At 41.5% G+C, this 24955-nt stretch overlaps 1 protein-coding gene and 1 non-coding gene across 2 annotated transcripts; both read right to left on the bottom strand.

Annotated features, from left to right (window-relative positions):
* Positions 1 to 1697: 1697 nt before the first annotated feature.
* CFI (complement factor I) lies at positions 1698 to 23183 on the bottom strand. The gene is made up of 13 exons (XM_060246934.1): positions 22832 to 23183; positions 22273 to 22579; positions 21578 to 21722; positions 18695 to 18864; positions 16542 to 16652; positions 13944 to 14060; positions 12286 to 12315; positions 11220 to 11258; positions 9802 to 9905; positions 8489 to 8595; positions 7172 to 7449; positions 3475 to 3576; positions 1698 to 2208 (listed from the first exon to the last, which is right to left on the bottom strand). The coding sequence occupies exons 1-13, from the start codon at positions 22892 to 22894 to the stop codon at positions 1991 to 1993; spliced, it is 1791 nt and encodes a 596-aa protein (XP_060102917.1). The 5' UTR covers positions 22895 to 23183; the 3' UTR covers positions 1698 to 1990.
* Positions 5295 to 5361, bottom strand: TRNAP-AGG (transfer RNA proline (anticodon AGG)). The gene has a single exon. It is a non-coding gene; the product is annotated as a tRNA-Pro (tRNA).
* Positions 23184 to 24955: the final 1772 nt, after the last annotated feature.

Genomic DNA, 24955 nt, shown 5'->3' with positions numbered 1-24955 from the left:
ACCACCACAGCACTGGTAAGAAAGGAAAGAACCTAGACCCAGCTTCCCACATAGGCAACTGGTGCTTTACATGCAGCTTTGGGTTCAGCAGTCAGCTACTGCACATGGAGTTCCTGAATGTGGACAACCACCCAGTGAAACCACATGTGCAGCATCCTATATCACAGCAAGATTATTTTCCCCCAAGCTTTATGCATTAAACTTTACTGGATATATTACTAGTATTAGAAGAATGACAAAAGTCCTGTCACATACCTTGTCAAAGGGGAAATGGGACAATCTCAAGATTCAGTCAGTCTTCTGTTCATAGCAAATAGTCTTGCTCTGGAGAGAAGTGTTTGTGGAGTCTTCTGTGGACTCATTTTCCTTTGACTCGGCATCAGGGATATGGAGGCTCATACCTGTTGTTGTTCAGTCATACAGTCGAATCCAACTCTTTGCGACCCCATGGACAAAGTCACACCAGGCGTTCCTGTCTTCCACCATGCTCCGAAGTCTGCTCAGTTTCATGTTAGTTACATCAGTAACACTGTCCAGCCATCTCATCTTTTGCCTTCTTTCCCAGCATCAGGGTCTTCTCCAGTGAGTGCTCCCTTCTCATTTGGTGACCAAAGTATTTGAGTTTCAGCTTCAGCATCTGACCTTCCAGGGAATAGTCAGGGTTGATTTCCCTTAGGACTGACTGATTTGATGTTCTTGCAGTCCAAGGAACTCTCAAGATTCTACTCCAGAACCACACCTCAAAAGCATCTACTTTCTGAAGCATCTACTTCATCTGCATATCTGAGGTTGTTGATGTTTTTCCCGGCAATCTTAATTCCGACTTGTGCTTCATCCAGGCCAGCATTCCGCATGATGTTCTCTGCATATAAATTAAATAAGCAGGGTGACAATATACATTCTTATCGAACTCCTTTTCCTATTCTAAACCAATCAGTTGTTCCATATCTCATCCGGACAATTGCTTCTTGACCCTTATACAGGTTTCTCAGGAGGTTGTCTGGTACTCCCATCACTTTAAGAACGTGCCACAGTTTGTTGTGATCCACACAATCAAAGGCTTTAGCATAGTCAATGAAGCAGAAATAGACGTTTTTCTGATACTCCGGTGCTTTCTCCATAATCCATCAAATGTTGGCAATTTGATCTCTAGTTCCTCTACCTCTCCGAAACCCAGCTTGTACTTCTGGTAGTTCCCAATCTACATACTGTTGGAGCCTAGCTTGTAGGATCTTTAACATGACCTTGCTGGCGTGTGAAATGAGTGCAATGGTGCGATAGTTTGAACATTCCTTGGCAGTACCCTTCTTTGGGAATGGAATATAAACTGACCTTTTCCAATCCTGTGGCCACTGCTGCATTTTCCAAATTTGCTGACATAATGTGTGCATCACTTTAACAGCATCGTCTTTTAGGACTTTAAATAGCTCAACTTCTTAGCAGTTATTTACTAGCATTTTGCAGATTTCTGCTTATTCAGCTACTCCATAGGTTTGATCCAACAGGAGATTCTAATTTGTGCCACTTCCTGTGGCTTCATCTCAAAGTGTGTGATTGGCTGTTGCTCTTTCTGAATTTAAATTGTTTGGCACCTAAATATTCTTTTTTACATTGTCCTTTTACAATCTATTCAATCCATGCCATCTTGTCAATGATGTAGTATTATTTGTGAATCTAACCACAATGGACACTTTCAGTTTTTTTATTGGTACATGCTTCACTTTTATTGTAACATGCAATATGAGCGGGAAAGCAATGATGGCTTTTAGAAGGCCAACAGACTTTTCAAAGAATAATGAAAATTTAAGAGAGTCATTGTTGCTAAACTACCAGGGCATGACCGAATCAAAGGTAACAACTTTTGTGTTCATTGATCTTAGTGGAAGAAACTGAAACATGTTTAACTTGACCTGGAATTATACCCCCAGACTTCTGCAGCCAACCTTTAATTATTGCAGCAGAGAATGAGAAAATGCTTGTGTTTCAAATATCACACATTAAATCGAGACACCACAGCCTTTCCAGTATGATGGCTAATCCATTCAAAATAATCAGCCACCTTTGTGTAAACACCAGGATGTCCTTCTTCACCACAGTTTTCACCCCAACTCACAATACCCCAAACATAAGCTACATTATTAGAGTCAAAACAAACCAAAGGTCCTCCTGAGTCACCTTTACAGGAATCTACAGAACCATCATATGTACCTGAGGGAGAAAGGAAAAAAAAGAAAAGAAACACCTCATTGTTAGGCACATCAGTTTGTGGAACTGAAACATGACCATTTTTTCATAAGTGTTCAGATAACTGTAAAGCTTGATACTGGGGCGCATTTGGCCATTATGAAACTCTAAACTGAGATTTGGCCATGAGAGGCTATACACAAGGGTAAGAGTTCCACTTCGTGCAGAACAATCCTACTTCCAATTGTCAAGATGCCTAAATTTGGCTATCATAGCAAACTGGAGCTTGGTTGAGGAAGTTTTGATGCAGGCTTCATGTGTGAAGTAAGAGAGAGGAGAGTACACAAGCCTGTGTTTGTGCCCACTGTGGACAAATTTCAGTGAAATCTCAGTTTGACATCTGAATTAAGGAACTGATGACAAACAACACAATCCAGATTATCCAGAAAGGTCCAAATGTATATGTAGATACCTTGTTCATACAGGGTATTACTTAGTGATAATAGATGTTACTTCCAACAAGGGCTTTTTTAATAGAAAAAGCCCAGCAGGAACATATTTGCATATTAGGCCACACCTACTGACATTGTTTCACACAGGGCTTTTTAATAGAAAAAGCCCAGCAGGAACTTATTTGCATATTAGGCCACACACCCTGACAGCAAGGCAGCTGGACCTGCATTCCTGTGTGTTCCTGCTCAAAAATATCCCTGCTCCCAACTAACATTTCACAAAATGTCTTATAGAAGATTATAGAGTTGTTATTAAATTTTTATATGTTGCACTTTTAAAAAAAAATCACACAAAAATCAAGAGATTGAATTCTTGTTAACTCAGAAAATTGCCTATAGGCAGACCTACTTCCTGTGTTTTTCATTATTTGCCTTTCTAACTAATAACTGCCCAGAACTTTGTGACTACAAAGGAATTTATACAGTTCCCAGCAGAATGAGAAGTGTTTGAACATTTTGCTAAATCAGTGGCTGCTTTAGATTGCTTGGACTCTTATCACCACAGTGGTTGCAATTTGGATATACTGGGTCGAATCCAGCACGAAATTTTCACTTGTGCTGGAGTTCCTGAATGAGCAGAAATGCAAGAAACAGTAGCTGCTTGTGCTGCTAAACTTCTTCTGTCCCCACTAAAACCACAGTAGTCCCACTGTGCTAAATTCATTTATATTTCTGCTTGTGCACAGCTGGATCTAAGTTGCCAAAACAAATGTGCCTAAATCATCCTGGCTCATAAGCATGTGTCAGTATGTAGCAAAGCTATATGAATCACACTCACCTGCACATTCCATGCCTTTAAAATAACGTTCCTTGTAGATTTCGGAACAATTTGACATTAAATTAACATAGCCCCATTTAAGTGTAAATTGTCTTTCATAACCTAAATGAGAAATAGAAGAGCAAACAAACAACAGTTTAGAAATAGTTCACAGATCAGTAAAAACAAGTTGAAACTGAAAAAACATGAGCATCTGCATTTTGAACACTAGCCCAGAACAGGATCAGACTCCCAAACTTAGATGCAGAGAGACACTGCATAAAATGGCAAGAAAAAATACCAAGGAGGGGGAGAGAGGAGAGAGGTATGAAGTACAATCAAGTACAGGTCAATCAAAGGATACTTCAGTTAAAAGCAAAAAGCACCCCCCAGGAAACCCTAACAAATGCTATAATAACAAAGTAAACCCCTTAGCAGAATTAAAACAGTAAAAAAACCAATGAAAGCCTGGAGAAACAACGTCCTTAATTGGTGCCTAAGGGGCAGTAGCTTAAAATACTAACCAGACACCTACAGGGAGGTACCATCACAAAACAGGTCTTGTTCCTGGTGGCTATCTTATCCCTGAGGATGGGAGCACCTTAGGGTCATCTGCTCTGGGTTGGGAAATACCTGGAGATTTTGGGGGTGGAGCCTGAGAAATGTGGGGTTTGGGGAGGGATTTCAGTGGAGAATGTCATAGACTCCACCTTCCAAAGGAGCCATTTTTTCCAGGTGAATTGATTTTTGTCACCTGGAGATCAGTTGTAATAGCAGGAGAGCTCCAGACACCACCTGGAGGTTATACAAAAATATCACAATTGTGCATCCAGTCTCCAAACCACAAGTTATCGAAAGTCAAAGTATTGATAAAGAATCAAACAGTTAACAGACTGCAAATGTCATAGAAACTTTAGGAAAGAAGTCCATAAGTTGTCCAAAGGAAAGATCAAATATTAAATAAATCCGCCAAATGTAAAGTTCCTCAATAGTTCAAAGAATTTTGGAGAACCCAGTGTAGGTAAATCACTGCCAAAGATGACTTCTTTCAGCCACAGCAACTCTTCCAGAGTTCTCCTCCACAAGACTCCCAGTCTTGGCTCCAGCAACGAGTAAGCCAGCCTCAGCAAACAGCTTCATTTCACATCAGCTTTTTCCAGTTGGAGCCATATGCTGGAACATTCAACAATTTCTTTCACTAGTAAATATTCAGAAGGACTGATAGTTTACTAATTTGTGGTTTGGAGACTGGCCACTCGGCTGTGTTATTTTTGTATTACCCACCCCCCAGTGTTCTCACTCTATGGCTTATGGAGATTGACAACCTTAGAGCACCTAGTGGTCTGCAGGCAAAACTTAACGGTTGGATAGGTTTGTATGGGAATTAGTAGCTCTTCACATATTCTGGACTATGTAGAGATTTTTAGATCAAAACCAGCACTTTGAATTGTGTGTGGAAACAGACTGGTAATTTGGGAATTCCATGGCCAGCTATGGATTGAGAACTAATTAACACCATAAATCTCAGTGTGACTTCCCTGATGGTGCAGCTTTGTGAAGGGAAAGAGAATGTTCTGCAGACTGATAAAACGAGGTTGCTCTGCGGCCTGCTAAAGAGGTACTTCCTCAAGCTGACAGAGCAATTACGCCACTTGAATAAAAAGAGCAGTCCCTATCTCAGCCTCTGTTTTCTTCCATGTGAACATATGAACATATGAAGCTGCCTTATACTGAATCAGACCCCTGGTCCATCAAAGTCAGTATTGTCTTCTCAGACTGGCAGCGGCTCTCCAGGGTCTCAAGCTGAGGATTTTCACACCTATTTGCCTGGACCCTTTTTTTGGAGATGCCAGGGATTGAACCTGGGACCTTCTGCTTCCTAAGCAGATACTCTACCACTGAGCCACCGTTCCTCCCCGAAGCTTGAACATATGAAGCTGCCTTATACTGAATCAGACCCTCGGTCCATCAAGGTCAGTATTGTCTTCTCAGACTGGCAGCGGCTCTCCAGGGTCTCAAGCTGAGGTTTTTTACACCTATTTGCCTGGACCCTTTTTTGGAGATGCCAGGGATTGAACCTGGGACCTTCTGCTTCCCAAGCAGATGCTCTACCACTGAGCCACCGTCCCTCCCCAATGTGGAGGTTTTGTCTGAATTCCCTCCAAACTGAAGTGGGGTGTGTGTTTGTGCACTGTCATGTTTTCCCCCCAACCTACTATGGTGCTATCTCTCCAGGAAGTTCATACTGAAAATAGCTTTGGAATCTTAGATGGGAAGGGGTAGATTTCTGCAACTCTCTACCCTTCCTCTCCATTTCCCTGCCATTCTGCTTTCCCATCTCACCTACCAATTTTTAAAAAAGGTAACAAGATCACTGGCAGGTAGGGTTGCTGGCAGGGGATGGGGTGACTTACCAGGAGAAAGGGGAAGGCCTAGGCCACATCACTGGTGTTCCATAGGAAGTGCCATTATGGTGCTGTGATGTCACTGTGATGCTCTGGTATTTGGGCAAAAACTTTATAGTAAAAATGGCTTTTACCATATTATTTTTGCCCAAATACCAGAGCATTGTCCAGATGTTGCTGATGTGTTGATGCCACTTGTGTGACACTGTCAACGCAGCTTGGGCCTTCCTCTTCTTAGTAAGTTCCCTGCTTGCCAGTTGATCAGCAGCTGGGGAGCAGGATCTGGCAGCAGAGGAACCCCCACCTCCACTGGGGGTCTAGCAACTTTAGTGGTGGAAGGAATGCAAAGAAAAAACATGTGAATGCCTCTGAATGAGAAATCATCCCTTTGTGGGAGCAGCCTCTTTCTGTTGACAAAGCCACAGACATAAACCAGCATGGCGTAGCAGCTGAGATCAGTATGGAGCACAGGGTAAATACAAACCTACTCAGCTTTCACAGTGGTTACGCTACAGTTGGGCAAATATACAAGCTTCTTCTTGGGATTAAGCAGAACCTGTTCTTCTGTTTGTTGGCACAAACCAAATTCATGGAACCGATTGGCTAACCTTGGCATCAAGTGTGAGGCTACCTTGTTTTTTTTCCCAGAGCAGAGGAGTGTGCAACTCTAAATAGCTAGGCCAAGGTGCTTCAGTCACAAAGCCAATCCTGCTCTCTCCATTAAACTGTTTAAAAACAGTTGTTAAAAAGGCCTTTACAAGGTGTCAAACAATAATTTGTGCAGCTAGAAATTCTGGGCATTTCAAAGTGGGGGGAAGGGATATTTCATATGGAGTAGGGGTGGAAAGTAAGAGGCAATCAGGATTTGATCTACAGCTCTTCATGTGTCTTTACAGGAATTAAGTTGGCGGGGAAAGAGGCAATGATGATTTTGAAGCTGAAACCACTGCATTTATTCCTGCTCATAGGTATATCTGTCTTCATGCAGCAATGATTTAGGATGAGTGCAAATGGGCATAGCCATGGTAACGAAGGAGATGTCAACTGTGAGTTGAGAAATTCTTGGAGCTCTGAGGGGCAGAGCATGCAGAAGTCAGATTTTTGGGGGGGTGGGGGAGGGAGGAGCACATCCAGGATGTCACAGAGTCCACCCCCTGGAGCTGCCATTTTGTCCTGGGGGAACTGATCTCTGTAGCCAGCAGATCAGCTGTAATTCCAGAATGACCTTGGCCCATTATAGCTTGGCAAGTTTATGGGACGCTTGCAATGAAAGAAGTCATAATTCCATAACTGAGTCATAAAATTCTAATTACCTTCTGCCCGTCCCCAACCAGACACTTTGCACTGATGGCCTGCTTTGAACATATAAGATGACCAGGGGACGCATGCTGCCACCGTGTTGGGTGGAGAACAGGTCTGCTCTGAATTCTTCTTGTTCATTTCCAGTAAAGCAATATCATTCTCATATGTTTTGGGATTATAGTTCTCATGGATTATCACTCTTTTTAACAAAAAGGTTTCTATCCCAGTATTTCTAACTATTGTATCTAACATTCCAGTCCATATCATGTAGGTATGAACATAGCTTTGTCTGAAAAAGAAAACAAAGAGACACAAATGTAAACCTTTGTTTGTAGCAGATTTCCAGTTCATGAATTAATCAGTCAAAGAGGTGATATAAATAATTATCCACTTTTCAAAGTATTATCCTTTGCAGTTTTCTGAAATGGCACAAAGATCTTATTTCAAACTGTAGTTGAGCCACAATGAGAATGTTTGAAGCCAGACTAGCTTTGATCAGAAGGAAGCTAACAAAGGATCATGCATGTCCAACTGATGTCTAAATCTAGTGTACACGTACATGCAGATTTTAAAGTGAGGATGCTTTCAAGCCAGGGCTGGCATCAGTATATGTCAAAATGGGGCACCTGCCAAGGCAGGGCCCACTACCTCCCTTGCCTATATGGCTAACCTGCCACCTGGATAAACTTGCTGTCCAGCACCACCGGGGAAAGGGCATGCAGGTGATGCATGTGGCTGGGAGCATGGATGGCAGGAGAGCTCACAGGGTGGGTATACATAGTTGGGTAGCAGTGGACAGCCAGCCACACAGGTGGGTCAGCATGTGTTGGAAGGGGTGCAATCAGGGGTGGCATTAGGGAGGGGACAAACAAATAATTTCCCACATGCATATCAGAGATGGTACAGTTTCAGAGTATACTTCTAATCTGCTGGCACTCACAAACTGTATTGCATAGTGGAGCTATTAGCTTCCCAGATGTCTCATGATTTACTCCTTTCCCTTTCATTTTTTATAACTGAATCATCCGTATTTTGAGACATAGCAACATTATACATGCATCATAGCTGCTGACTGTTACTGCAATTCCCTCTTCCCAGCAAACCCTGGACATTGTAGTTCTGCATTGGTGAAGCATTTCTGAATCTCAGTTAGTTCCCCATACTACAACTCCAAGCATTCTTTTTGGGAAACCATGCCCATCAAAGCAATATAGAACTGATATAAACTACAAAAATGTAACTTTGTTCAGTCCTGTGTTACAAGGCAAGGCCAGCCTGTGACTCAGCTAGAACAAATTTGATACCTGAAAACTCCCAAAGTCGCTTACCTAACACAATGTGCAGCAGTGAGAATCCAACAGCCTCCAATATAAATCCCACCACAGTTTACTTGAGCCCCAGCACTTCTAATTGCCACCTGCCATGGAAATTCACCCTGCACAAAAGAGAGACAGGTCAAGTAGTATATCTTGCTGTGTACAGATTATACTTTTTAAAATACCTCCCTGATGTTTTGTGGTGGCTCAGTGGTAGAGCATCTGCTTGACATGGAGAAGGTCCCAGGCTCAATTCCCAGTATCTCCAGTTAAAAGAATCTGGTAGGAGATGATGTGAAAGACTCCCTACCTGAGACCTTGGGGAACCATAGTCAATCTAAGTAAATAATAGTGATTTTGATGGACCAAGAGTATAATTCAGTGTAAGGCAGTTTCATGTGTCCATGTGTAACTAGAACCCTTCATGTATTGCCCAGAATTCAGCACTGTTAAATATTTCCTTCATTTTAGGTGCAAAGTTCTGCACTCTGAGGATGTTTGGAAACATAACATATGAAATTGTATTTTACGGTAGTCAAAACTGCATTAGATTTTTTTAAAAAATGCAATCCATGAATTCTGCATGAGGCAGGTTTTGGGCCCTCCAGCTGACTTGGAGCCCTCGAATTTTGTCCCCCCAGTCCCCTCCTGTTGACAGTCCTGCTTATGGCAATCCAAGCAAGAGGCTTCCAAGGCAAGTGAGAAGCAGAGGTAGTTTACCTTTGCCTTCCTCTGCAGAGTCTTCCTTGGTGGCATCCCTTCCTAATACCCACCCTGCCTAGCTTCTGAGATTTGACAAAACTGGGCTATACCATGCGGTCTTCCCTCCACTCTTCCTCCCCTATAACTACTTTTTGTAGAAATTTTTAAAAGATGGGAAATCTGATCACAGATGTCCAATATCTTGCCTAATTGTAGAAGTTTCAGCTGACAGATCATGGAGTGGGTTAAAGAAACTGCAGTCCTTTCACTTCCCACCCCCCTTTCCAAGCATAGAAGAATAAGATTTCACTCAATCACCTGCTTCCTCAATAGCAAAGGCCCTTTAAAACTCTGCAATAGTGCAATAACTCTGGTCTCTGTCAGCTCTGGCTTCCTCCCTTTAGGGGGAGGAGGGAAGTGAGAAGAAACAGCAGTACAGGAACATGGAACTCAGTGGGTTAATAATTAACTCCTACTTTCCTAATCTTTGTTGTATTCTGAGTTTTGTCCTAGGGATCATTATAACCACAGAGGCATCTTCTAAAATTACTACATAATTTATTACAAGGCATTACTGAAATGAATCTTGCATCATTATACAAAATAGTTACTGGTAACTTCACCTCTCCTGCAGTATGTCCGCCAACGATTCGCTTCCGACGAGTAATGGTGTGGTTTGGAATACCACAATGGATTTGGGGTAAAAATGTTTTGATCTTTCTTCTTTCTTTAACGAAACAGACAAGTGGTATCATAATTGTGTTTATAAAAAATCCTAGCATTGTGAATTGATTTCTGTGACTTCCTAGTTAATTCAACTGATATCAGTGACAAGCATTACTAAGTTTAGTTTCTGAAGAAATAAGGTGTCTTTGTAATCAGAGCCATCAAGAATGTTCAGAACTTTCATTGTCCTCAATCACACCACATGTTTGACAGTCAAAACCACTGCAATAGAATGAATGCAATATTCATTCTAACTTGCAATGCCATCCTAAACAGAGTTACACCCTTCTAAGGTCACTGATGTCACTGGGTGTAGAAAGATTTAGCTCTGCTCTGGGTGGCAACATAAAAGAACCAAGCTCATAATAACACCATGAAAGGGGTCCTTGAGGCAGGTTAGGAGGGATTTTAGAGATTTTATGGTGTGCTGCATTTAGGCCACACTGTACCATACACAAGATTATATTTCAAACATCTACCACTATGTTTCAATTTAGCACATGCAGATAACTTTCTGTGGCCAGCAAACAAGTCACCACAGCATCATCATACTTTTGTGTACCTCCTAGGTTTCCCCTGTCTTTGCAGCAATCTTTCCCAAACCTGCTTTGCTGTGATCTTTTGTGGAAAATCACAGTAAAGCTGGAATGGCTGCCAGCGGGGGCGGGGGGGAAGGGGTGGAGAGGAGGTAGAGTCCAGATTTTCCCTTTCCTACCTACATCAGTGTCATTTTTTTCTACCCCATTCCCCACAGTAGCCATTCCCCCTCCAATACACTGTGGAGAAGCTTTTTTAATTTTTAAAAAATCAGTAATCAATATAAGGTATTTTAATATGTCAATTACCAATTAAAATACCCTTTGAAAACAGCTAAATGGTGGCTAAGTGGGGAGGGAATGACAGGGGTGACCTCTGTAGAAATTGTGGCAGAGGAAATGTGGGCAACCTGCTGTGTGGAAGCCATATTGCTACTGCACTGCGCTGGCATCTGCAATAACAACAGGGAAACCACAGGAATGTGTTGCCATTCAAAACAAACCACTGACACACCTTATTGCTTTCAGCATTTTTCTTCCAGAGCCTTTGCCCGTGTGTTACATTTAAAAAAGCAGATTCACCCATCATTTTAGATGCAAACAGGTGGACACATGGATAAATATTTGGGGATTTCCAAGTCTAATTGGGCCCTTAGAAGTAAGTCCTATTGAGCAAAGTAGAACTTGGCTATTCTGAGAGTAGTCTTTCTGACAGAGTTGAGGCAAGTTGTAGGACCTTGCAACATGATGACTCTTATGATAAAACACTTTCAAGCTACCTGCATCCATGGATTCCTCCTGAGTGTCTTCTGTTCTTTCTGTAGTTAAAAAAGGATATAAAGCTAATTTAAATTGTCAGTAAAAAAGGAAGGGCTCTTTTATAAAGGGAACAGGTCTGTAGCCTATTGCACTGTTCATTGTGTAAATCTGACTGACTCTCATGAGAAAGGTGGAAAGGAAAGGTCCCCTGTGCAAGCACTAGACGTTTCCGACTCTGGGGTGACGTTGCTTTCACAACGGCAGACTTTTTATGGGGTGGTTTGCCATTTCCTTCCCCAGTCATCTACACTTTCCTTCCAGCAAACTGGGTACTCGTTTTACCGACCTCGGAAGGATGGAAGGCTGAGTCAACCTTGAGCCGGCTACCTGAAAACCCAGCTTCTGCTGGGGATCGAACTCAGGTCATGAGCAGAGCTTAGGACTGCAGTACTGCAGCTTTAACACTCTGCCATGGTAAATTAAATTTAAAAAAATAAGATTAAGAAAGGTCTGCTCACACACATTCCTACTACCCAGGGTGGCCAGGAAAACAGATAAGAGCTGTTGACTAGGACCTGGGAGTCGCTGGCTTCAAATCCCCATTCAGACATGAAGCTCAGAGTGATATTGGGTGACTGACCTATTTCACAGGGTTGTTGTGAGGATAAATTAGTAGGGAACTTGTAAGCCACCCTGACCTTCTTGGAGGAAAGATGGGATAAAAATGTGATGGCAAGAGACGATAAGAATGGGATATGTATCACACAGAATGCCTTGGACCAAGTCTAGTTTTGGATACTGACAGGGGGTTTTTTTGTAGAAAAAGCTCAGCAGGAACTCATTTGCATATTAGACCACAACCCTTGACATCACCATTGTTTCACATAGGACTTTTTTGTTAAAAAAGTCCACCAGGAGCTCATTTGCATATTAGGCCACACCCCCTGATGCCAAGCCAGCTGGAACTGAGTTCCTGTGTGTTCTTGCTAAAAAAAAAAAGCCCTGGATATTGCTATCCTTGAAAGATGGTATCAATTTTGAAAAGGAATAGTAACAGTGTGATACAATATAAAAACAAAAAATTACCTCTTTCATTTTCATCAGTTGTTTCATCACCTATTTTTTAAAAAAATACACACAAATTTATATAAAAATACATAAAATACATATAGTTTACACTCTATGTTATGAACTAGACTACATTTATTTCTTTTTAATTGCAAAAAGGATTGCTTCCATAACAAAATCAAATCTATAGCAGTTTTAATTTTTTCCAACGCCTTGGAGGACTACTTTATTTAATTTTCTGTCTGGAAATGAAAATCACATCTCTCTGGCGGTTGCCAATAGATCTTGGCTGCACTAAATATTCAAGCTACTGCTATTAATTCATCACTTAGTTAAATACGCAGCAACTCTATTACTTTTTTAATTTTAACCTGATATTTTACATTATATATTTAATGTCCTCTTCCTAAAGTGTTGGATGTTTTTCTTTCTCTTGTACTTCAACCATGATTATATTGTTTAAAAGCTTGCTTATTTATTTACTTACCTTTAAAAAAATTTAACTTGCCCTCCCCACAAGGGGGTGGGTAACAACAGATCTGCCTTAAAATAAAAGCACTTTAAAACGATTTACATAATTACATTGTTAAGCAAAATTAACAGTTACACAATTAAAAGCTAAAACATTGCAAGATGGCGAGCATAAATTTTTGTTATCCTGTGCCATGTAGACTTAATTGAACAAAGAAGAATTCAAAAACATATATAATGTCTCTTATTAGATCAATCCAAACAACACAGTTTTCAAGATCTCCAGAATTGTTAATCTGGCTTGATTTTGCTATTCATTAATGCAACTATCTACAACTACATTGTCTACTTTGGAAATACTGGCATATACCCAAAAAAGAAAGATACTTCAGTTGGAGCAAAAAAGACACTAAAGAAGTTTTACTAGCTAATGCCACTACAGTTTTAGCTTACATAGACTTTTTGCTTAGTGCATCAACTTATTTATTTTTATTTATTTAGAAAATTTCCATGCCACCTCTTTGGGGAACTGCCCAAGGCAGCTTATATAACAGCTTTATAAAACAAAATATAAAACATGATAAAAGGTACTATTTAAAAAACAACATGAACAGCCAAAGCATAAAACAACATAAAACATGGAACTACTTAAAGAGGTGTTTTAAAATTAAATTAATCTCAAGGCTTGTTAATATAAGGACAACTACATTTCACCTTTGCCTCTTGTCCTTTTAAAGAAGCCATGTGTTAGAGAGACATTTGATCCATTATTAGTTGTAATGCTTTCAGTTAGATGGCTTCCATTTTCTGCTACTTGCTCGTAGGATTTTGATGCAACCTGATAACAGGTGCACCCCTTTTTAAAAGTCCATCATGGTGAAAAGTTCTGGAGAATTTTAAAGCTCGAACATGTGTTTTTGGTTGATCTTAATAAAATAACTACATGGTTGTTGTGTTTTAGTTATATATGATGGAATCACTTGTCATTACATTCAGGTATCTGAAGAAGCATGCATGCACATGGAAAGCTTATATCCAGAATAAAACTTTGTTGGTCTTAAAGGTGCCCCTGGACTCAAACTTTGTTCTGTTGCTTCAGACCACCATCTGTTGTCATTACAATGTTAGCTTAGGCAGCATCCTGAATTTGTTGAGTAGAGGGTAACAACTGTATCAGTCAACCAACAGATAACAAAGAAGCCTACCCCTACACAGGTGGTGAGTTTCATCTTCTCCTGTTAAGCAGTCCATTTCTTTATTACAGAGATACTTCTTTGGAATGCACACATCGGAATTACAGTGGAAGCTTTCACCTCTGCATGCTGTTGGAACATAAGAACATAAGAGAAGCCATGCTGGATCAGGCCAGTGGCCCATCCAGTCCAACACTCTGTGTCACACAGTGACCAAAAAATTTATACATAATAATAATAATAGCCACTGATGGACCTCTGCTCCATATTTTTATCTAACCCCCCCTTGAAGCTGGCTATGCTTGTAGCCGCCACCACCTCCTGTGGCAGTGAATTCCACATGTTAATCACCCTTTGGGTGAAGAAGTACCTCCTTTTATCTGTTCTAACCCGACTGCTCAGCAATTTCATTGAATGCCCATGAGTTCTTGTATTGTGAGAAAGGGAGAAAAGTACTTCTTTCTCTACCTTCTCCATCCCATGCATTATCTTGTAAACCTCTATCATGTCACCCCGCAGTCGATATTTCTCCAAGCTAAAAAGCCCCAAGCATTTTAACCTTTCTTCATAGGGAAAGTGTTCCAACCCTTTAATCATTCTAGTTGTCCTTTTCTGCACTTTTTCCAATGCTATAATATCCTTTTTGAGGTGCGGTGACCAGAATTGCACACAGTATTCCAAATGAGACCGCACCATCGATTTATACAGGGGCATTATGATACTGGCTGATTTGTTTTCAGTTCACTTCCTAATAATTCCCAGCATGGTGTTGGCCTTTTTTATTTCAAACGCACACTGTCTTGACATTTTCAGCGAGTTATCTACCACGACCCCAAGATCTCTCTCTTGGTCAGTCTCTGCCAGTTCACACCCCATCAACTTGTATTTGTAGCTGGGATTCTTGGCCCCAATGTGCATTACTTTGCACTTGGCCACATTGAACCTCATCTGCCACGTTGACGCCCACTCACCCAGCCTCAAGAGATCCCTTTGGAGTTCCTCACAATCCTCTCTGGTTCTTACAACCCTGAACAATTTAGTGTCATCTGCAAACTTGGCCACTTCACTGCTTACTCTCAACTCCAAATCATTTATGAACAAGTTAAAGAGTATGGGACCCAGTACTGAGCCCTGCGGCACTCCACTGCTTAGCGTCCTCCACTGCGAAGACTGCCCATTTATACTCACTCTCTGCTTCCTATTAATTAGCCAGTTTTTGATCCACAAGAGGACCTGTCCTTTTACTCCATGACTCTCGAGCTTACTAAGGAGCCTTTGAACATATATGAACATATGAAGCTGCCTTATACTGAATCAGACCTTTGGTCCATCAAAGTCATTATTGTCTTCTCAGACTGGCAGTGGCTCTTCAGGGTCTCAAGCTGAGGTTTTTCACACCTATTTGCCTGGACCCTTTTTTGGAGATGCCAGGGATTGAACCTGGGGCCTTCTGCTTCCCAAGCAGATGCTCTACCACTGAGCCACCGTCCCTCCCATGATGAGGAACTTTATCAAAAAATTTCTGGAAGTCAAGGTAAACAATATCTCCTTTGTCCACATGTTTGTTCACCCCCTCAAAGAAATGTAACAGGTTAGTGAGGCAAGATATTCCCTTACAGAACCCATGCTGAGTCTTCCTCAATAACTCGTGCTCATCAATGTGGAAATAGACTATTCAGCATATAAGGGATGTGATTCAAGAAATCATCAACAGTCACAGAAGGCTATGTACATAATATAGTCAGATTTAAGTATACAGACTATGCAATGGTACCAGTGATTTTGAACATTTACACATTATCAATGTAATGGCACCTCTTCTACCTGTGCATGTGTGTCTGCACACACCTGCATTTATGGCTGTACACAATTAATTCTGTCGAACAATGGAAGCAACTTGATATAATGGCTCCTTGATATAATGAAAGAGCATGAGGCAGGAAGTTTTGTTTACTCAGCATTTTTAATTGCATTTGTTCTCTACCCAACAAAAGAATGATGAAACTGACATGAAGAGGTTGAAGTTCTGGTCTGGTCAATTTTACTCCAAGAGTCGTGACCCTTAACCTTTTCACAACCCACAGTGAGATTCTTATCCATGAATAGATACCATATGGCTACAGACTGTGTCCAAAATCATGTTGGGAGGGCAGATTGGGCAGGACAGATCTAAGAGCTTGTGAGAAGAAACTCAGAGTAAGTCCACAGCTTGCTTTCTCCTCTCACACTCTTTCAATGCAACAAGTCAATTTAATACCTCTCAATGCTCCCTCTAAGCTTTGGGGTCTTGTGAGCAAAAATTCTACTTTGTGAGCTACTGGCATTAAAGTTGTGAGTGAGCAATTTGGCTACTGCAAAAATTAGTTTGCTCTGAGGCCATTTTCCTGAGCTAAAACAAAAATATGTGAGCCAGAGGCTAAAAAACTAAGCTTGGAGAGAACACTGTACCTGGTTTGTTTGAAAGCATCTTACAAGAGAAATTCCTGAGATGTATTTAAATTGGCTGTGCTTGACATTTGTTTGCCAGCCATATAGCATCTTTCACAGACATGTGCTTCTTCTATATCCCAATAAAATGAGGGAAAAGGTGGTCTATCAGCAGACTCATACCTTTGCAACACAATTCATCACTTAGATCTCCGCAGTCATTTATTCCATCACATGTTTTGTAAGAAGGGATGCATTTCTTGTTGACACAGCTGAATTCGTGTTTAGAGCATTCTGTGAAATGAGAAGATAAACAATTATTTCTGAAGAGAAATGGCTGAAGAAGGAAAAACTTCTTAAATGGACTAGCTTCTAGAACAGGGGTGGGTAACCTCCATCCCGAGGGAGGTCACTTGGTGTAGCCCTCGGGATTGCTGGACCAAACCGAGCCATGTGGCAGCCTCTCTGGGGCCTGGCTGGCCAGCCAGAATTGCTGCAGGGCTGGAAAATTTACTTTCACAGTTCAGTTTGCACTTGATTATCCCAGATGGTGGGACCTAATATGCTAATATTAGGGGATGTGGTCTGATATGCTACTGAGTTCCTGCTGGGCTTTTTCTACAAAAAAGCCCTGGACCTATTCATTTGCCTAGGGCAGCGGGCCATGCATGTGTGTGTGTGCGCCAGATTAGACTCTCCCCACATGACTTCAAGTAGAAAAACAATTATTTGCATTAATTTTGCTGGCCTGAATCATTCTCCCTCGGCAGAACACTGTTTTTTAAGTTGATAATTTTTATGGCCCACTAATGATGTTATAAATATCCACAAGGCCCTTGGCAGAAAAAAGGTTCTTCACCCCTGTTCTAGAATGAATGGGTAGTAGCAACAATAGGACATCACTCTGTCAGCCTGGTATATATGGCTCGTGTTGACACCAAGGTGGATGGAGGACTGCTAATGTCCTATGCTCTGTGTTTCTTGTGTGTCTAGCTGGTTGTTTCTGAGTGTGTTGGGGGTGGGTGGGTCTAGTCTCCCTTCTGTTTTATGGCTGCCTATCCTGTTGCTGGCCAAAAGGTGTGCTTGGCCTTTCTGGCCAATAACCTTCTCCGTGGGATCAGAACCCATGGCCCCAAAGTCTCCAGGCCCTCTATCTACCTCCTGTGGTGGATGCAGATGTGTGACTGTATCACATGTCTGCAATGGTTGGCTGTTTTCACCTCTCTATCAAAGAAGGTAGCAGCACATTGACTGGTGGCTTGCAGTGGGTTGTTTTGGACTCTGATGTAATTACTACGATCTCCGCACCCTGGAGTGGGGTCTTTCTTTGCAGGTTTTCTCTTTGCTGAGTGAGCATAGGAAACTGACAAGTGGTGCTGTGCTGCTGTAGGATTTTAGCGTTGCACTGCCCAGGACTTTGCTGTCTTTAATTATGGTAATTTGTTCACTGATCTCTGAACAGAACCAGGGTATTGCATATTGTAAATTACATTCCAATTTACAAATCGTCAGTTTCTGCAATGAGAATTGTTTCACTGAGACCAAGCAAGGTAATCAGCTCCTAAGCATACTAATGAAAAAGTGTCTCACAGCTTTGGATTGTATCTGATTTTTAACAGCAAACAGTACAATAATTTCCAGGTAAGAAGGGCTAGTAAGCAAAGTGTGCCATCAACTTGTAACTGACTCATAGTGACTAATAGTTTTCAAGGTAAGAGATGAACAGATATGGTTTGCTCTTGCCTTCCTCCATCCTAACCTTTCTCCCACAAGGCCTCAGATTCAGCTCCTGAATCTTTCTGAGAATTCCACCTCCTCCTTCTGAGAGTTCCACCTCCTTGTCCATTGAATAGTATGTGCAGCTGCATAACAATGAGGTCCACCACCTATTTTTCTCCAAAACGACCCCTTCCAAGCATAGACCCTGCTTAACTTTCAAGCTCCAATCAGATCAGGCTAGTTGGAGCTATTAGGGCTGTGACCAGTGCTCCCTCTACTGAAAGCAGCAGTTCACATCTTGAGCAGAATATAACTGCTGTGATCTTCAAATGGGCAATGGGCAGTGCAAGACCCTGCGTGGCTCCAGATTGCTGACAACCGGAGCGTCCTGAGTTAATGAGCAGCTGCTCACTTGCACAGCTTAGAGGGAACACTGGCTGTGACAAGAAGAACTAAATGGTAACAGAGTATTCATAATATTTATAAGCAATGAATCTTTGAAACATGACCCCATTGGCTTCAAATTTTACAGCATCACTAAAATGAAACACACAGTATAAAATGACTAACCAAGCACACAGCTTCTCCCCCCATCTTGGGAAATGTACTTTACCTACCTCTGTGTTTTGTGTGGCACATCACCGTAGCAAGCTTCTTTTGACCCCTACGGGTTCTAGCTAAAGAGCATTCTGCTAGGCTGGTCTCTATGCCTCTGCAAGTTGCTTTAAGGCATTCTGACGAATTCCAGGCACTGTCTGGGCGTGCCAATTTTATACGATCAGCCCCTCTGAAAAATGCAAACAAAAATATGCCGAGAACCATATTATTATCTAATTCAGACTTTAATATCAAATGTGGACGAGGAAGATGTTTTTATTTTCACCCCATCTTGTAAAGCTACCTGGCACAAAGAAGGCAAGATTAAAGGATTAGCTGTCTCTAGCGGATTTCAAGTTCTGATTCCATTATGTTGGTAAAGCTATATAGCTGTGACTTGTGGAATTTTGACAAGTGCTTGTGGAAGGGGATGCAAGGGGGAGTCAAAAGCTAGAAAGATCTCGGCACTTCCAGAACATGTGTCCATTTGAACCTTTAAAACATACTCTCTACTCACTTCTTTCATGTGGATCTCTGTGTTTTAAGATGTGGGTGAGCTGCCAACATGTAGCATTTGGGACTGAGTTATGTACAGCAGCATCTTGTATAAGGCACCATATGGTAACTTTATTCCGCTGTTCTTACTGTCCCATTTGTAAACCCATTCTAACAGGACACTATATAATCCTGGAGTACAAGTGAAAGGCAAAAGTACATCTAGATTTCGACGTGGAGCCTGGGAAGGGATATAATGCTGTACACTGGCCTGCCCTTGAGACTGACCCAGAAGCTCCAACTGATCCAGAATGCAGCAGCATGAGTCCTGCCAAACTCTCTGCCCTGTGGGACTTAACACAATTCTACAGGACCTGTAAGGCAGAGATGTTCTGCCAGGATTTTGGTTGAACACAGCAATAGTTTCCATCATGGCTGGCACCCTCCTCTTTTTCGTCCATCTTTTTTTATTTCTGCCTCCTCCTTATCCTGCCCACAGGTGCAGAATGGGTTTAAGATAAATTTAGTGATGCCATCTGGAGATTATTTTAAGAATTTAAGAAATGATTTGTTTATTGGTTTTAATAATGCTATGTTTTATGTTTTGAACTTTTTTTGTACATCACCCCTGTCCACTCAGGGATTGGGGAATTCATAAATTTAAAGAAAAAATTTGGTGCCTCTATCTCAAAAAACAACCCTCCTCCCAGATATCCGCAGATCAATTTTCCATTATACCCTATGGGAATCAGTCTCCATAGGGAATAATGGTGTCTAGCAGACATTTCCCTCCTTCCCCCTGCTTTCTGAAGACCCTGAAGTGAGGCGGGGGGATCCTCCAAACTGGAGATTGGCAAACATAATCTATTATGACTTTCAGTAGTTTTCCAGGTCTCTAGGGAACATTCCTTCCCTTTAATATGCCACTTGAAATGCTTTAATTGGAGGTTCTGGGGGTTGAACCATGTGTAGAGAGGCTACACATGGACAAACTTCTCTGCTAGTTAAACCAATAATAATAATAATAATAATAATAATAAAATTTTATTTATATCCCGCCCTCCCCGCCGAAGCAGGCTCAGGGCGGCTAACAAGACATGGTATAACCATGATTTGCATAAAACAATTTTAAAATACAGTTAATAAATACATTTAAAACAGTTACATAAAAAGTTAAAACTACAATAAATTAAGGTGCTATGTTCAATAGATGTATTCCGATGGCTAGATATCGCTTTCAGGGCTCCTTATACGCTTGCAGAAAGAGGGTGGTTTTGCAAGCCCTGCGGAACTGATTAAAGTCCCGCAGGGCTCGCACTTCCTCCGGTAGTTGATTCCACCACTGGGGGGCCATTATGGAGAAGGCCTGCTCCCTCGTTACTTTCAGTTTGGCCTCCTTTGGTCCAGGGATCCTTAAAAGGCTTTGGGAGCTAGATCTTAGTGCTCTCTGGGGAACATGTGGGGAGAGGCGGTCCCTAAGATAGGCAGGTCCTCGGCCATATAGGGCTTTAAAGGTAATAACCAGCACCTTGTAGTTATTCTGGGGATCATGTAACCTGGATGGACAAAAGCAATGTGGAATGGGAGCTGAGATAAAGAAAGAACTGGCCAAGATTGCGTTTGAAACCTGGCTGGATCCAACTCCGTGCTCACCACTGAACTATGGCCTAGCCCAGGGGTGTCAAACTCATTTGTTATGAGGGTGAGATGTGACATAAATGAGACCTTGCTGGGCCAGGCCATGTCAGGCCGGGCCATGTGTATACCTACTTAAGATTACGTAGCAGAGTTATAAACTTTATAAAGGACACAAACAAAATTAAAGGGTTTAAAAAAAAACCCTTTAAATAAAACATGCTTACAACATTAGCACTCATTGGTCTTAAAGGTGCGTATTTTGTATCTCTCCCATGGGATCCAGGGAACTGGGCAAAGGAAGCTCTGGCTCTTTCTTTTCTTCCCAAGGGGACAAGAAGGGGGAGGAGCCTCAGCCAATAGAAGAGGGAGAGGCTTGACTCAGTAGCTCTACTGTGCAATTGAGAGAGCCTGGCAAAGCAAGCTCCCCAAGGGGGAGTTTTCTCAGCCAATTGAGAAAACAGAGGGGTTTTTTTTGAAGCTTCTGTGCAATTGAGCAAGCCTTGCAAAGCAAGCTGTTAGCAGAAGAAAGCAAGAGAGAGGGAGAAGGAAGCAGATAACAGCCAATTGCTCGGGGGGGGGTTAATAGGAGCCCTCTGGGGGCCTGGTTTGGCCCACGGGCCACATGTTTGACACCCCTGGGCTAGACCTTTAAATTTGGCATCGTTCTGCTACAGAGATCTTTACAAATGCTGGCTTTTTGTTAACAGTGGCACCCTCTTTAGACGTCATATTTATCAGCATAACATGTTTTCCCCATTTCATAATCTTACTCTGGGAAATGAAGATGTCTGCAGACCACATTTGCTTCATTCATACTCCATTCATGCCCGCAAATAAACAACTTCTGGGAATTTACTTCAACTTCAGGGAATTTCTCCGATTTATTTTCTGGTTTCAAGAGTATGTCGAAGTTGTCTAGAAGGCAAAATGAAACCTGCTAATACTTCTGCCTATTTCACTACAAAGCTTACCAGCATGTGACATTCCCACTGTGCCAAATTTTTTAAATGGAAAATTTCCTTGAAGCATAAGCCATTTTAATTCAGTCTTAATCTGAATGTAATCTTCTGCCAAAAAGTCATAATTTTTTTTTACAGGAAACCAAACAAAATATGACAATGCAGATTTTAGGCATAGTTCTGGAAACTTATGAAACCAATATATCCAAAATAGCCATGATAACATACAGCATTTGACTGAACAAAGTTATGTTTAATTTGCCACAGCAAACTGAACACAAAAACCCAGCAAACTTGCATTTCTCATTTTTAAACTAAATTAAGTTTTTGATTAACCAAAGCATTATGATTCTTGTTTTGCACAGAAACAAAGATTTTTAAGACCATATCCTGCAGACATTACAGAATAACTGGTAGACCAATTAATGCCAGCATGCTTGAGCTTCCCATCTTTACTAGTTGGTCCTTGTCACAAGAGACAAAAAAGAGAGATACAACATTCATACCTTGAGGTTTACAGCTTCCTCTGTTCCTAAATTTGCTCAGGGGACGCTGACATTCATAGCTCTTTAGTTGACAGTAAGTCCGAAATGCCCTTCCCTCAGTAGTGCAAACTGAAGTGCCATTCCTTGGGCATTGATATGGTAGCTTACAGGAACAGGTACCGTTCATACACCTTTGCCAGGGTTGGCAAAAAACTTTACTGCAAGAATTAACCGTATAACTGTTCTTTACACATTCGCCTATCAAATACTTTTCTTGCTGACCTAGTGGAGCTTGCTGGATTGGGTTCTTTCCGCTACTAGATTTATCCTGGAAGAAAGAAAAATTACTTCTAGCAGTACAGTCCTCCAAACAGAGGATTTGCCCCTGTCCAAATCCATAGAAATCAATGGTCTCAAAAGGCAGTAGCTACATTTAGGAGTGCATGGAAAATAGCCCAAAACTGAAACAGCTAGGCTTTTCTTACAGTTCCTGGCAATCAATCCATCAATCAATAAAATGTATTACAGATAAAATGTTTTTCTCAGTTATAAATTACTTTATCTAAAATAAAATTCTTACCGTTACTGCATAAGTGCAAAGCAATGAGTATAAAACAAACACTAGAACTGATAATGGTCTCATGATGAAGAGTATCTTTCTGTCTGTTTAGATCTTCTTTCCTTGCAATTTCCCCCAGCCTCTGACTTCTCGATGTGTTTAATTTTTAACCGCTAGTAAATATTTAAAAAATTGTTTTGGAAGGTACCTCCTTGTGAACTGATATTTCTGAACTCTGAGGACTGTGTCTTAGTTTAGCCTAGTTGACTGTAACCGCGGAAAAAGCAAGAGACAACCCCAGTAGGAGTGCACCAGTCTCTCCGGCCAACTCTTATATCTTTCCCACCCTTTGAGAGTTTCACAATGTAGCTACTTTACATAGAAAGCTCTTTGGACAAATGAAAATGCCCCCTGCTCTGCCCGTTTCTCATTCAGGAGGCTCATATTTCAAGGTTCTTTAGGTCAGTTGCTCAACTTCCTGGCAAATGGATAAAGAAACCAATGTGTGTCTAGTTCTGGGACTGCCCATTTCTGGGAAGAGTGTTAATTAAATCAGCAAAAGAAAATCTAGTATATCTTATTCATAATGCTGAAAAATCAACAAATAATAGGCTCTTGTACACACATTCCTAAAATCTGGCTACATCACAAGAAATATCCTTTTATTCTGACCTACTGAAACATCAGGCTGGATTCCTAAAAACCTCTTTCTGGGAGTAAGCCCCAATGAATATAGTAAGACCTATTTACAAGTAGACTTGCCTAGGGTTGCCAGCTTCCAGGGGGGCCTAGAGATCTGCGATTGTAACTGATTTCCAGACCACAGGCATCGGTTTTTCTGGAGGTAAGTTAGGCTTGCGAATCCCCAGGTGGAGGCAGGGGATCCTCTGGTTTGGAGGCCTTTCCCCCACTTCAGGGACATCAGAAAGCGGGGGGGGGGGGCTGTCTCTTGGGCACTCCATTATTCTCTGTGTAGACCGATTCCCATAGGGTATAATAGAGAATTGATCTGTTGGGATCTGTTTTTTTTTTAGTTAGAGGCACAAAATTTGCAGCATAGCACCTGGTGCCTCTCCTCAAAACATCCTCCAAGTTTCAAAAAGATTGGACCAGGGGGTCAAATTCTATGAGCCCCAAAAGAATGTCCCCCCCATCCTTCATTATTTCCAATGGAGAGAAGGCATTTAAAAGATGTGCATATCTTTAAATGTGATAGCCAGAACTCCCTTTGGAGTTCAATTATGCTTGTCACAACCTTGCTCCTGGTTCCACCCCCAATATCTCCCAGCTCCACCCCCAAAGTCCCCAGATACTTCTTGAATTGGACCTGGCAACCCTAGAAACGGTAGCTTCAGAGGGTGGACTTTATACCATCACATCTCTGCTTTCTTCCCTCATCTGGCATTGCCCCCAAATTTCCCAGGTTGCAGTTGGCAACCTTATGTTTCTTATATAATTTCCTAGGGGTGTGCTAGCCATTAAGGCAGCTCCACACCACTCTATCAAAAAGTAGCAGGGAACAAAGATGCCCACCAAATCATGTACTGGAAAATGCACATTAAGCAAGCATTCTGGCCACCCTGGATATTAGGTCGTTGTAATGGCTAGCCTGGCCATGAGTCTGCAAATTCAAAAAACATTCATATTGTACATTAACTGCCTGATCTTTCTCAGACTTAACCTGAAATCTGTGTCGGATATCTTATTTACATAGGTCCAAAGTGGCTTTTTTTTTTAACTCCAGATCCTTTGATTTGCTCAAACTTTAGCATGCCCTCCAACATTTCACAGGTAAAAAAATAACAGCATGCTTCTAACAACCCTCCTACTGTAGTCCATATCCATATGATACACTCGTTTTCTCTACAATAGTTTAAACTGTATTGATTTAGCATCCAAGAAGACATTATTGTTTTAGTTTATCTCAAACTATACTTGGGAAATTAACTGTCCCACAATATGTTGTCTGTTTCAAAACAGAAACTGCAGCAAGTGAAACAACAGACTGCGGGTGCAATCACACAAGCAATTTTGTCTGATCTAGCCATGCCTCCCCTCCGGATTTAATGTGCATGATCACATGAGCACATCTGTCCATGAGTCCCACCCATGTTTACCTCATTTTAGGATGGGCTGGGACCAGAT

This window comes from Heteronotia binoei, chromosome 9 (genome assembly GCF_032191835.1).
Source record: "Heteronotia binoei isolate CCM8104 ecotype False Entrance Well chromosome 9, APGP_CSIRO_Hbin_v1, whole genome shotgun sequence".
In the NCBI taxonomy this organism is placed as follows: Eukaryota; Metazoa; Chordata; class Lepidosauria; order Squamata; family Gekkonidae; genus Heteronotia; species Heteronotia binoei.
Note: the sequence above shows the minus strand (reverse complement) of the source record. Positions and strands in the feature narration are given on the sequence as shown.

Bases quoted from the DNA above. Each gene is read 5' to 3' on its own strand.
- CFI (XM_060246934.1), bottom strand. From the start codon at position 22,894: ATGAGACCATTATCAGTTCTAGTGTTTGTTTTATACTCATTGCTTTGC. The intron at 16,653-18,694 runs GTAGGTAAAGTA...CTCATTTCACAG, and splicing joins GTGCCACACAAAACACAGAG to AATGCTCTAAACACGAATTC. The intron at 2,209-3,474 runs GTGAGTGTGATT...TTTCTCCCTCAG, and splicing joins TAAAGGCATGGAATGTGCAG to GTACATATGATGGTTCTGTA.